General features: G+C 57.5%; 1 protein-coding gene across 1 annotated transcript in view; it reads right to left on the reverse strand.

The window, feature by feature from the left end:
• BTBD16 (BTB domain containing 16) overlaps positions 1-13,175 on the reverse strand; it is a 43,556-nt gene extending 30,381 nt beyond the window's left edge. The window contains exons 1-5 of the mRNA XM_066355599.1: positions 12,970-13,175; positions 12,404-12,473; positions 10,118-10,269; positions 5,098-5,171; positions 2,709-2,852 (exon numbers count right to left, since the gene is read on the reverse strand). Coding sequence (XP_066211696.1) covers positions 2,709-2,852; positions 5,098-5,171; positions 10,118-10,269; positions 12,404-12,473; positions 12,970-13,175 — 646 coding nt within the window. The remainder of the gene's footprint in view (positions 1-2,708; positions 2,853-5,097; positions 5,172-10,117; positions 10,270-12,403; positions 12,474-12,969) is intronic.
• Between the last annotated feature and the right edge of the window lie 938 nt (positions 13,176-14,113).

Genomic DNA, 14,113 nt, shown 5'->3' on the forward strand with positions numbered 1-14,113 from the left:
GCCCCTTCCCCTTCCCCTTCAATGTCGACCGCGAGCCCCTTCCCCTTCGATGTCGACCGCGAGCCCCTTCCCCTTCCCCTTCAATGTCGACCCGAGCCCCTTCCCCTTCCCCTTCAATGTCGACCCGAGCCCCTTCCCCTTCAATGTCGACCGCGAGCCCCTCCCCTCCTCTGCCTGTCCCCCTCTGCTCCCCCATTCTCTCGCTAGGTCGGGAGGAGATCGAGGGCTAGGACTGGGCCTTAATCCTCTGTGCGCCACGCGCCCCCAGCTCAGACCGAAGCAGGAGACCCGTGGCCACCTGCCGAAGGACAATGTGGGACTGAGGTGTCCACTGGTGGCTGGCTCCTGAAACTTTGCCCCATGGGCCTCCAAACAGGCTCCCCGGAGGAAGGGAGGGGGCAGTGCAATTCACCACCAGCCTCCCCCATCCACCAAGGGCCGTTCTACAATGTGAGTGACAACACACACTGGTCCCCAGGGGTGTCCCCCACCACCGCACAGAGCCAAAGCCGCTGCACCGGCTCCAAGACCCTCCCATTCGTCCCCTGCTCACGGGGCCCAGAACATGCCTCCTGATAGTTTGTTCCCCGGCAAGGACATGGGGCTCCCTCCCTCCCCCATCAGGGGCCCACGTGACCCCGTGTATGTTAGGTAACACCCCACCCAGGCGGGCTTTATATTTCCTCCCGGACGATCTGCTATTAGCACCACCTGTCGGTCAGACACACTGGGCGGTTGACTCGCCACTCCATCCGTCCCTGAGACCCGGCACAGCTGTGCACACAGGTGCTCAGCCAATACCAGCTGAGGGAATGGATTCCCTCACCAGCCTCCCAAGCCTGCTGTGCTCACGGTTCCAGGGAATGAAAGCGGACATCAGTCAGGAGCCAGACGGCAGGTCGCTCTTTGCAGCCACAAAGGCAGTCGAGAAAGGAAAAGGACAGAGAAGAGAGATCCATCTCCCTCGGGCAGCGAGGCCCCAGAGCTCACCCTGACTGCGCCCACACACGCTCTCTCTCACGCTGTACCTGCTCACTGAGCACCTGCTCCCGTGTTCCCCGAAAATAAGACAGTGTTATATTAATCTTTGCTTCTAAAGACACGCTAGGTCTTATTTTCAGGGGATGTCTTATTTTTCCATGAACAAGAATTCACATTTATTGTTGAACAAAAGATTAACATTTATTAATACACTGTAGTCATGCCATCACAAACATCAGCATAAGCAGCCAAACTCCGAATTTCATCAAGAATTTCCTGTGACTCTATTTCCATGTACAACCATCTACCCCGCTTCCCCGAAAATAAGACAGTGTCTTATGTTAATCTTTGCTCCTAAAGACGCGCTAGGTCTTATTTTCAGGGGAGGCCTTATATTACTGAGCTTGAAAAAAATTGCACTAGGTCTTATTTTCGGGGAAACAGGGTATGTGCTGGGCCTTGCTCCTGGTCTGGGACACGCGTCCTGGGTCTGGTGCAGCTGCCAGCGACAGCTCTGGCCCCGGGGTGTCATCTCTGCACCTGCCCCAACGTGCCCCTGTCACGTCCAGCCTCCAGCAGCGGCTCGGACCACAGCAGTTGCGTCTGCAGGGCCACGTCCTGTCTTTGAAGCGAGGCCATGCAAGACAGTCTTACCATAGTGCTAATGCTAACTCTGTTTTTCCCTCCAAAACCTCACTGTCTGGGTCCCCATGGCCTTTCATTGGTTGCCCAGCAAGAGCTGTGACCTGAGACAGGGGACACGGAAGGAAGAGCTCAGTCCCACTCGTGAAGACTCCAGGACAAAGGCTGCGAAGAGCCAAGAGGCCCCTGAGTGAGCGTGACTGTGGGAATGCCGTCACCACTCCGCTCCCGGCCAGCCGGGAAGGGCTGAGTCACAGGCCTGGTGCCGGGCATACTCGGCAGGTGGGCAGGCAGCTGGGCCCTCCCTCCAGGCTCAGGGCCGGGCAGTGCCCAGGGGCTCCGGCAGCCTGTCTGGCTCTGGAACGACAGGGCCCTGCTGCCCCGTCCTGGAAATGCCACCCCTTCCCGACCTGCCCCGTCCTGGAAATGCCACCCCTTCCCGACCGGCACGCCGGGCTGGCTGGCTGGCTTTGGAGGCCTGGACTTTTCCACGGCACTTGCTGGGCTGATGAGTTGTCCAGAGGCGACGCCATCTGTTGCCCAGAGGAGAAGCTGGCAAGGCTGCCAGAGGGTGCGGGTGACTGGGATTAAACAAGGAGAGAAAGAGAGGGGCGTGGCCTGCTGTTCAGAATGAGGAGGCGTCAAGAGAAGAAAAAGGAAAGCAAAGGAAAAGTGAAATCCATGTACACGTGTGAACCTCTCACCGCAACAGTTTGGGGCCAAACAAGCCCCTGATGCCGGGACTAGGCCTTCCTTCCAGAAAGCCCATCCAAAGACACGACACGACCCACTTTCTCTTCGTAAAGAAGTAGCTGGAGTCTCCGTCTGAGCTGGCTGGATGAGACTACGGTGACAACAGCTGATATTTTCCAGCTGCTTGCTCCGAAACGGGCACAGTTCTAGAACGTCACAGTATGGCTTCCCCCTCCCTCTAGCCTTCGAGGCAACACAGTGAGAACGAGCGTGCCCATTTCAGAGATGGGAAGCTTGAGGTTAAACCCCGTGAGAGGGGCGCACCGGGGGCCTTGCTCTTTTAACTGCCAGGGGGCGTGTGGGTCTCCAGGCTGGTGCCCGTGAGAAAGTACCTTGCAGAAGCTTCTCCAGTGCCTGCACGGGGCTCGCAGTGTCCCTTCCCAGGGCCACGAGGTAAAGCCTGGTCAAGGTCTTGGACTGGAAGAGCTGGGGCAGGTGCAGCTCCCACCGGAAGCCCAGGCACTCGAGGGCTACAACTGGGGAGAGAGCACAAGGCAGAATGGGCAGTTCACAGCCCGCAGGCCGAAGACACACCGCCCTCCCCAAGTTCCTCGGTTCGCCGCAGGGATGGAGCAGGGGCACGGGCAGGCCGCTTCCCTCGGCCTCTCCTCCCCGGAACAGAGGGACAAGCATGACAGCTGGGGCCTCAGGGAGCTTCCTGGCTCCCGGGGGACACGACAGGCAGGCACACAAGGTAGCATAGGAAGCCACAGCCATCCAAGAGGGTGGCCGACCAACAGCAGGCGGTAGGACTGCAGAGGCTCGTGGGCCGCCATCCCACAGGGGGAACTGGAAAAGGCTTCACGGGGAGGGATGTTGGTGGGGACACTCTGAGGGGCCTCACCGTGCCGTCCCCCATCACAGGGTTTCCCAGCCTCGGCTCTGTCCGTACTCGGGGCCGGATGATTCTCTGTGGTGGGGCTGGCTGTCTTGGACACTGTGGGATGCTTGGCAGTCTCCCCAGACTCTACCCACTGGATGCCAGTGGTGTGACAACCACAAAGGGTCTCCAGAAACTGCCACACATCCCTGGGTGAGTAAAATCAATATCCAGGCCCCTGTTGAGCACGATGGGGCTGTCGGGGCCTAACTATTGCTTGTTCGCTCACCAGAAAGGCAACAGCCAAGTGCAATACCAGGGGTCCTCGGGTTACGACACAGTTCCGTTCCTACGACAGTGACGTGGCCTGCATGTCGGTGTGAGTCGAAACACACCCTAGCCTAAGTCACCAACCTATCCTAACACAGTTATAAAATCATCATCCAGGAGGACATAAAAACACAACTCAGCCACAGAAAAAGGAAAAGGATGTAAATACACTGGACTGTACACTGGGCTGTAGGAACAGGAAAAATGACACATGTCTCAATTCTTTTAAAGTTCTTATGGGAGTGAATGTCGTCAACTCGAAACGCCGTATGTGAGACTGTCGTAACCCGAGGACCCTGTACAGGGAACGGCCCGTCACCGGGCAGCAGAGCTCTCTCTCCAGGGCCTCTCCTCACGGGAATGGGGACCATCAGAGAGGCAGCTCGCTCACAGGTGTGACAGGAGATCCCAGTGGGAAGAAGGCTCTCTGCACACAGTGAAGGCTTTCCGTGGGGGAGTCGCACCACGCCCAGGACCGACGATGAGAAGAGAAGGGACTTGGATGGGGGACCAAGGGTGCCAGGCCAGAGGAGGCATGAGCAGCTCTAGGTGAGAGGGCCCTGCAGGATGGGTCTCTGTTAGCACAGAGCTGTTGGGAAGGGGGCGGTGCTCGGGATGTCCCCTCAAACCCCAAATCTCAGTGCCCTACGGGACCCCGAGAGCCACTTAGCACGTCGACTTATTTCTTGGCCTGGCATGATTTTGACTGCATGACCTTGGGTACCTGTTTCATCTTCTGTTATTATTATTATTAGTGTTATTCACCAGATCTATGACCTAGTTTGGTGCTGGGGCTCAGAACCTAAGTTCACGTCTCAAATATTGGATCACTTCAGGGACAGTCCTGTTTTTGCTGGAGTAGAAAGAATCCTACCCCATTGGGGTGATCTGAGGCGGTAGCAGAATTGTACGTCAAGGGTGTCCCCTTACTGGACGTCCACATCTGCTTTCAGGATGGCAGGTGCATGGCAGAGGTCACAGAGATGGTTCCAGAGCCCTGCTCAGGGGCCCCAGTCACCCAGAATGGACAAGCAGGACGGACTCAATCAGCCTCTACAGGGAAGGAGGCTGGCTTTGCCCTTGGGCAGACGCAGACACTCCCTGGGGTGGCATTTATCCAAAAGGGCTCCTTCAAGGAGCTGACCCACCTAGCTTTCTTGTGAGGCTCAATGAGCCTCTTCCCAGCTGGACAGACCTAGTCTGGTTCTTGATTATAACTCAGAAAAGTCCTCTTGGACAAGGGCAGTTGGGACATCACAGTCATGGCCAGTGAGAGCTAAAAGGGACGGGAAATGAATGCCCTGCGCTTCCGATTCAAGGCCCATTTATCTACACCTGCACGCCCCCCTGCACTGTGACCATCAGCATACGAGGATGAGTTTCCCCAGCTTGGTTTCCTTCATTGCACATCCTATGGGCACCTATTACACATTAGGCTCTGTGCAGGGGACAGGGACCGAAACTCACAGACTGGTGACGTGGCCCCTGGGTCTGGGTTCCTTCCACGGAGCCTACGGCGCGCCCTGAGGTCAGCAACATTCCTACTGAAGCCTCTGGTGGCAAGGACTCACCTGCATCCCTGCTCTGGAGGGCCTTGTCCTTCAAATTCTCAGATAAAATTTTCTCAATTTTTGGAATGCGTAACCTCAAGAAAAAATACAATAAAAAAGTCCGGGAGTTAATACCGATATTTTTCTCCAACTGCCACCTGCATCAATCCAGCACAAGTGCTCCTGGGGCCCCATCGATCCACCTGACCGCATCTCACCCTTCGGGAGAGTGTCCGCAGGTCACCATTTGCCGATTTTATAAACGGGGAGCTCTGTCTGCTGGCTTGGTCAGGACAGGAATTCCCACCGTTAGTCTATGGGAAGGCCTCCGGGACGGGGTGTTTAAAGCCACATGTGGCTGCCTACACAACAACGCTTTGGATGAGTGTCCAAAACAATGTCTAGCATATAGTAGGTGCTCAATAAATATCTATTGGAGGAAGGGAGAGGAGGTCTGGGCATCTCTTGGAAGTGAGTGCATGAATATTTCTGTTTAGAGGCTACGCACTCCCCAGTCTCAGAGCCTCTGAACACTGAGCTCAGAATTGACCCCGAACCCGACCCGGAACCCAACCCTGCTCCTTGGGCAGCGTTTCCTGTTTCGGGAAATGGCTCCAAAAGCCTCCAGGCGCCCGGGCCAGCAGGAGGGGTGCTGTCACATCTGATCGCTTGCCTAGATTGGATAACAGGATCTTTTCAATTCATCTGTCTCTCGCTGTTCTTTTTGCTGTGACCTCATTCAAGCTGCCATAGTCTCCCCCGCAATCACTGCTGTAATCACTGCTGTCTCCAGCCTCCCGCATGCTCCCCTCTGATGCACACCCCACACTGCCGCCCGTCAGGGATGCGGATCCGGTCTTGTCTCTCCCCTATGGAGACCCCCCACTGTCTCCCTCAGGACTCTCAAGTAGGGCTGAGGAACCCCCGCTAACCCCCCCTCCCCCGTCCACCCACCCGCGACCCCTGCTCCAGCCCGAGGAGCCCCTGCTACCCCCGTCCACCCACCCGCGACCCCTGCTCCAGCCCGAGGAGCGCCCACTACTACCCCGTCCACCCACCCGCGACCCCTGCTCCAGCCCGAGGAGCCCCTGCTACCCCCCCCGTCCACCCACCCGCGACCCCTGCTCCAGCCCGAGGAGCCCCCGCTACCCCCCCCCCCCGTCCACCCACCCGCGACCCCTGCTCCAGCCCAAGGAGCCCCCGCTACCCCCCCCCCCCCCCCGTCAACCCACCCGCGACCCCTGCTCCAGCTCGAGGAGCGCCCGCTGCCCCCGTCCACCCACCCGCGACCCCTGCTCCAGCCCGAGGAGCGCCCGCTGCCCCCGTCCACCCACCCGCGACCCCTGCTCCAGCCCGAAGAGCCCCCGCTACCCCCCCCCCCCCGTCCACCCACCCGCGACCCCTGCTCCAGCCCGAGGAGCGCCCGCTGCCCCCGTCCACCCACCCGCGACCCCTGCTCCAGCCCGAGGAGCGCCCGCTGCCCCCGTCCACCCACCCGCGACCCCTGCTCCAGCCCGAAGAGCCCCCGCTACCCTCCCCCCGTCCACCCACCCGCGACCCCTGCTCCAGCCCGAGGAGCCCCTGCTACCCCCCCCCCCCCGTCCACCCACCCGCGACCCCTGCTCCAGCCCGAGGAGCCCCCGCTACCCCCCCCCCGTCCACCCACCCGCGACCCCTGCTCCAGCCCGAGGAGCCCCCGCTGCCCCCGTCCACCCACCCGCGACCCCTGCCCCAGCCCGAGGAGCGCCCGCTGCCCCCGTCCACCCACCCGCGACCCCTGCCCCAGCCCGAGGAGCGCCCGCTGCCCCCGTCCACCCACCCGCGACCCCTGCTCCAGCCCGAGGAGCCCCTGGTACCCCCCCCCCGTCCACCCACCCGCGACCCCTGCTCCAGCCCGAGGAGCCCCCGCTACCCCCCCCCCCGTCCACCCACCCGCGACCCCTGCTCCAGCCCGAGGAGCGCCCACTACTACCCCGTCCACCCACCCGCGACCCCTGCTCCAGCGCTTCCCAACAGCCGAGGCCACCCACCCTGCCGCCCTTGCTCTCATTTTCAGGACGCCCAGGGGGCTCTCTCGCTTGCCTTTCCACTCACCATGCCCCCGCTGCCCCTTCCAGATATGCCGAGTTGCCGCTTTCTCAGGGGAGGCTGGGCACATGGCCCTGCCCACTGCCCACCCGGGTGTTACCCCCACTAGAACTCCTTCCACAGAGCCGTGGGGCTGCCTCTTTCCCCAGGCAGCCTTCGCACCGGGTTCCGCAGTCATCCCACAGAGACATTTGGTGTCTGTTGACTGTTGTCACCCTCACCTGGCCATGGTGTCAGTGCCCAGTCAACAGCTGTTCAGTGATCGAGTGACTTGCAAATATGTTTTTCCATAAACACTGTATCCCGCCCACTGAGCAGGGAAGTGAAACCAAGTTTGAGTCACATCCACTGCTTGAAGACAGTCATCCAGAAAACCCAACCAGCCAGGGGACACTTAATGACCATGCCTGATCAGTGTCACCTTTGCCATGCTGTTTTCAACGATCCCAGGAACCTCGTGGGCCAGGGTGCACAGAGGAGGGCTTGGGCGCAGAACCCTGTGTCCAGAATAATGCCGGCCACGTACTGACCTTTCCAAGTGGAGAGGGGTGGCCGCAAGTGACTCAGCCTCAGGAAGGCGGTGAGAGCTGGGCTGTTTACCCAGTGGGGGCAGGGGATCTGACCTAAGCCATCCTCGGTTCCCTTGCTGGCCGGGGTCACACGTCTGGGTCCAGCTGGTCAAGGTCGGAAGTTCAGACCGTGACCTCAGAAAGCAGCAACGGGTTTTGGAAATTACGGGGCGATGCCCATGAGCTCAACTGCCCTCACAAACATCGCTGCCACCAGCCAAGCCGGGAGAGTCCAGACACCAGAAGTGGTGACCGTGCCGGGTGTCGTGGCTCCTTGCCCGGCTGTACCGTTTATCATGGAGGCAGTTTCCAGGGGCTGGGTTCATTTTGGGACCAATGGAAAAGTTAATGGAATCGATGGTGTCTGCGAGTTGTCCTCTCTGTTTGAGACCCAGTGGCCTGGGATGAAGTGGCACGTGAGGATGTGGGGAAGGTCATGCGAGGCGGGGGGCTGGCTCCCCTCGGTCCTGACCCACGATGGAGACACAAGAGGGGCAAGGGGGACATTCTATACGTTTCGTATGGACCCATGGGCTTCCTGCAGCCAGCCAGCCACAGGGCTTCTGGCTTGACACTTGCAAAGTGCCACTTTGATTTCTCTTTGAGTTTGGCCCTGTGGCTTGCCCTGGCTGACAGGATGTGACCGGGCTGAAGGTTTGAGAAGCATCTGTGCGGCTGGTCCTGCCCTCTGCCACCCCCAGAGCAAGAACATGCCCAGGCTGGCCCCCTGTCTCGGGAGGAGGCTGGGAGGCTCCTGGCGCAGAGCCGAGCCTGGATCAGCTGACAGCCAGACGCGCGAGGCAGCCGCCTGCTCAGAGTGGCGCCTCTGGACACACAGCTTCCCAGCACCGCTGGGCAGATAGGCAGGTCGGTTGTGCTGCAGGCCAGGGGCTCTGATTTGGGGAAGGAGCTAAAAGGCACAGTGAAATAGGGGGCCATTGGCCCGCGGAGCCCAGGGCTGACACACCCCAGGATGAAATCACCAAGACCGAGAACTAGAACTACTGCTCAGGCCAGAAAGCTAAGAGCTCTATTTATGGAGCATCTTCTATCTGCCAGAAACAGGCTAAGCATGTTCAATGTGCTGTCTGATTCAATCCTCAAGAAGATAACTCTTCAAGGGAGAAGCAATAATCACCACTTCACAGGTAATGAAACTGAGGTTCAGAGAGGTGAAGCCACTGGCTAAAAGTCACACAGCACGTACATGGAGGAGCAGGAATTCTAACCCTGTCCGGGAGACTCCTCTAAGGGTCCTAAAGCCCAGCACAACTGCCATCGTCCTCAGGTTTCTGTGCTCCACTCACAGCCGCCCACCACCCCTCCCTTAGCTGAGTCAGGGAGAGCTCAACTCTCACGAGCCAACCAGCGTTGTCAGTTTTCTGGGTCAATCTGCCTGCATTCCCAGGCCCAGGCCCAGGCCACGCCTTTTCTCCAGCCTGGCTCTGGCGCTAAGAAACACAGTGAGTTTTGGCAAAAGCCTAGGACATCTTCAAGGCTCTCTCACCAAACAAAATACAAAATAAATTCAAGAGAGTTTATTCAAGGCTGTCAGCAGCCAGTGCAAAGCCAACCACTCATGGGACTCTGATTTTCATGGGGCCATCAGAGAATTTAAACCCCAAACACAGATGGATGTTGATTTACTCAAACCTGTGGGGTGGGGGCCTTTGCCGCAGGACTGGCCAGTGGGTCTAGAGAGAAAAGACTTGGATACTTGCTTTGTAAACACGGAGCAAACAGCTCCTCCGTGGCAGGCGCCGCCCAGGGCACAGGCCATGCCCTGGCAGCGGTGGCCGTGCGCTCAGAAAGCAGTTGCCGGGGGCCCAGGCAGGGCAGTGGGTCAGGCTGGAGGTACCAGGAAGTGAGGGGTCCCTTCTGCCACAGGGCCCCGCTGTGTCCCCAGAGAGGCTAGAAGGACCTCGCACCATGAAGAGGTGATGCCGTAAGCCTGCTGCTCAGAACCCCTTGGGAGGGAGGTGGGGTAGAGCCAGCTGCCCATGGGAACTCAACGGACTGGATGGAAATTCAGATTTGCAAGAGGGGTGCGGACTCAGAGGCAGGACGGGCTAAGTTTTGTTTGTCAACAAATGAGTTGATACACTTATAGCAATCCTGTTACGGTCCAAAATGCCCAACACAAAGGAAAAGCCAGCGGAAGAAAATGGTCAGTCTCACTCTGTACTTTTCTCACCGCCACACGCATTCTCAGAGGAAGGGGTCGCACTGACCTTGTCTCTCCCTCAGGGGTGGTCCCCAAGGCAGGTGGCCTTGCCCCTGGGCCTCGTAACAGCCCAATGAGAGCGGCCCAACCATGGGCACCGCCCAGAAATTTGGTTTATCCCGATTGGGTGTACCCACCATGGGCTCTTTGACCTCCCTACCTGTCTGGGTGCTTCAGAACGTCATCCAAGTCTATGCTCACAGCTCTGGATATCTGGGAGAGCGCCAACAGGTCCCCGGAGAAGCGGTCTCGGGGGAAACGCCACCGGTTGGTGGAGCCGGCTATCCGGCGTTCCAGCCGAGCTCCAGGCTTCTTGGGAAACAAAAGAGACAATAGGTTTTTCAACTCACAGAAATGTCTGATCATCCAAAGAGTACAGCAGAAAGAAAATGAAGACCACTTTTCAAGGCTGGTTAATTTTCAAACACGCCCAACACTTCCCACGAAGCCATCTTCCCAAGGCAAACACAGTGTGTCCGTAAAGTCATGGTGCACTTTTGACCCGGTCACAGGAAAGCAACAAAAGATGATAGAAATGTGAAATCTGCACCAAATAAAACGAAAACCCTCCCAGTTTCTGTGGGATGATGTGGCAGCATGTGCGCATGCGCAGATGATGACGTAACACTGTGAATACAGCGGAGCAGCCCACGGCCATGCCAGTCGAGATGTGGACAGTACAGAGGAAAGTTCAGTGTGTTCTGTGGCTCGCTAAATTCGAATCTGTGACCAAAGTGCAACATGAAAATCGGCGCATTTATAACGAAGCGCCACCACATAGGAATAACATTACTGGGTAGGATAAGCAGTTGAAGGAAACTGGCAGTTTGGTGGAGAAACCCCATTCTGGTAGGCCATCAGTCAGTGACGAGTCTGTAGAGGCTATACGGGATAGCTACCTAAGGAGCCCTAAAAAATCTGTGCGTGAGCCCACATCGAACTGCATTGAATAGGTATGAAACTGGGAGAGTTTTCCTTTTATTTGGTGCAGATTTCACATTTCTATCGTCCTTTGTTGCTTTCCTATCACCGGTCAAAAGTGCACCATGACTTTACGGACACACTGTATACTCAGTGGACAGACCATTTCAAGCCACAGAGTCACTTGGTATTTAGGATCTAGGAGGGGAGGTGCCAGAGGCAAAGATGCCGGGGATAGAAGGTCATTTCTCTGTCTGAAACTCGGAACAACCCATGAGCAGGGATAGGATTGTGCCTCAGGAAACTGCTTTTTAAGTCCTTATCCTAATGTGTGGTCCAGACAGATACTAAACCGAGGAGAGCCTATTGTGGCAAAATACACAGAACATAAAATTCACCATCTTATCCATTTTATGGTGGAAATTTAGTGGCACTTTAGTGCATGACAATGTTTTACAACTGTCGCCACTACTAGTTCACAATATTTTCGTTACCCCAAAAAGAAACCTTGTCTCCTGATCCCCGTCCCCCCCCAGCTCCTGGTGGCACCCCCAATCTGCTTTCTGCCTCTGTGGGTTTGCCACTCTGGATACTTTATATAAATGCTGTCGTGCAATGTGTGGGCTTTTATGTCTGGCTTCTCCTACTCAGCATAATGTTTTCAAGGTTCATCCACGGTATCTACAACATGCGTCAAAATGCCATTCCTTTTTTATGACCGAGTAATATTCCATTCTATGGCTAGACCACGTTTTCTTTAGCCATTCATCAGAGGCGGACACTCAGCCTCTTTCCACCTTGTGGCTATTGTGAATAGTGCTATGCTGGGCATTCATGGACAAGTTTCTATTTGAACACCTGTTCTGGATTCATTTGTGTATGCTACCAGAAGTCGAACAGCTGGGTCCCTGGGCAGGGACTTGTACTTAAGACATTTCCCCCCCCAGCCATTTCTTTCAGGGAGCAGAGGGGTACACAGCATGAAGGTAGACCTCGGCCACTGTGGCTCAAGGAAACCCAGCCAGGACAAGAACACAAGGGACCCGTCAGAACGGGCGCAACTCATCCACAGCCTAGCCAGCTACCAGCAGCGTGGTGGGGAGCGCAGGTAACAGGAAGTGGGCGGAACTGAGTTGTGCACCCCTTGGGCAAGCCATCGGACCTCCTGGTCCCCGTATGTGACATGGGAATGGTGACCATGATAGTGAGGATGAGGATGATGGTGGGGTGGTGAGGGTGCTGGTAGTGATGTGAAAATGATCATATAAGATCCAGTTTGGAAACCCTGCCTTAGTAGATAGTGCCTGGAGTATGGTGGTGGGTGGCTGGAAACATTGGAATCTGAGTGTCCCCGTAACGTCAGATGCGCGTGCCGGTCGGCTCAGAACCCGGCACCTGACACCCTCTGCCCAGCAGAGTCAGCCAGCGAAGCCTGAGGTCCCCCTGGTCCAGGACCCGCCCCCGTTGGGACCGGGAGCTTTGGGCCACACCATTCCCTGCTCCCCTGGGAAGCAGGGCTACTTACCGGATTCAACATTTTCGAGAACGGTAGCGGGGCTTTCACGGAGGTGGGGGGGGTGAGAGGGGAGAGGCCCCTGGAAGACAAAACAGGTAATGCTGATGTTTTTGAACCGTTCCCAAAGGTTATGGAGGAAGCTGGCTGAAAGAAGCTATATTTTGTCACAGAAGTAACGAGTTAAGCCTTGTGGGTGGGTTGTCTTTCAAACCGAGAGAATATCTCGTTTCTTAAGAAGTGCATTCGTAGGCTGACGCTTCTTTACTGTGCCTGGAAAGTGGTTCCGATAAAGCAAAATGGGACATAACCTGTGCTTCTTCACCCTTTCCCGAGGGATGGAGACCAGAGGGCTCTGAGTAGGCTGATCGTATAATTTGCTACTTGTGATGGTCCTGGGGCTCCCGGACCCTTTGTGCCTCCCAGCCTGGAACCCCCCAAAGCCCCTCCCCTGCCAGGTCCACCGCGCCAGTCCCGGGGGGGCGGAAGGTATTCCCAAGTGGGTGGAGAGTCCGCACCCTTACTCTCTGGAGCCGGGGGTCCACCACGCCTGCGTTCACAGGAGAAGCTCGTCCCACGGAGGCACTCGCATCGCCTCCGTCTCCCGATGGCGGGACTGCTGGGGGCTGGTCACCCTCTGAGGCCGAGTCCTCAGAGTGCGCATGACCGCTGGGATCACCGTGCTCCTTCTCCTCTGGGCCCAGGGGCTTTGGCAGGGGAGCTGGCCGCGGTGTCCTTGGGTTGTGGCGGGCACCGTGGCAACGTCGGGGAAGGTTCCGAGCATTCCTGTTCCGGGCCTGGTCTCAGCACAGCTGGGGCCACGGGACTGGTGGCATCTCACAGAGACCCCCACCCGGGGCCACACACTTCTGCCCCAAGCTCTCTGCCTAGGGGAGCAGCGCCATCCCGGGTCCTGTAGAGCCCTGTTTGCTTGTAGCACCGGGGGAGCCGGGAAGATTCTCGGGAACAGCCACAGTGAGAACCAACCCCCGACCCTCATCGGAGAAATGGAAGGTTCTCGGGTCCCCCTCAGCTCTGGCCTTCTGGGTGCTCCGTTTCCACCTCTCGTGTCCAGAGATGGTTTGACCAAAATACTTACAAAGAAACCGGGGACTTGGACATCATCGAGAACGATGCCTGCTGACTTGTTTGGTTGGTAGATGATTTATTTTTTATTCTTTTATTTTTTTATTTTTCTGAAGTTGGAAACAGGGAGGCAGTCAGACAGACTCCCACATGTGCCCGACCAGGATCCACCCGGCACGCCCACCAGGGGGTGATGCTCTGCCCATCCGGGGCGTTGCTCTGTTGTGACCAGAGCCACTCTAGCGCCTGAGGCAGAGGCCACAGAGCCATCCTCAGCGCCCGGGCCAACTTTGCTCCAATGGAGCCTTGGCTGCGGGAGGGGAAGAGAGAGACAGAGAGGAAGGAGAGGGTGAGGGGTGGAGAAGCAGATGGGCACTTCTCCTGGGTGCCCTGGCCGGGAACTGAACCCGGGACTCCTACACGCCAGGCCGACGCTCTACCACTGAGCCAACCGGCCAGGACTGGTAGATGATTTTTAATCTGCCATCTCCTGGAACAAAGAACTGCCTAAAAGCTGGGGACCAGGCCAGGAGCCTGCATTCCGGCACCAAGGTGGAATTTTGTCGTGTCCTCAGACACTTGGTCTGCAGAGCCCAGGGGGGGGGGGGCTGCATCTGTTACACCTGGGAAACCTGG

This window comes from Saccopteryx leptura, chromosome 13 (assembly GCF_036850995.1).
Source record: "Saccopteryx leptura isolate mSacLep1 chromosome 13, mSacLep1_pri_phased_curated, whole genome shotgun sequence".
Classification (NCBI taxonomy): Eukaryota; Metazoa; Chordata; class Mammalia; order Chiroptera; family Emballonuridae; genus Saccopteryx; species Saccopteryx leptura.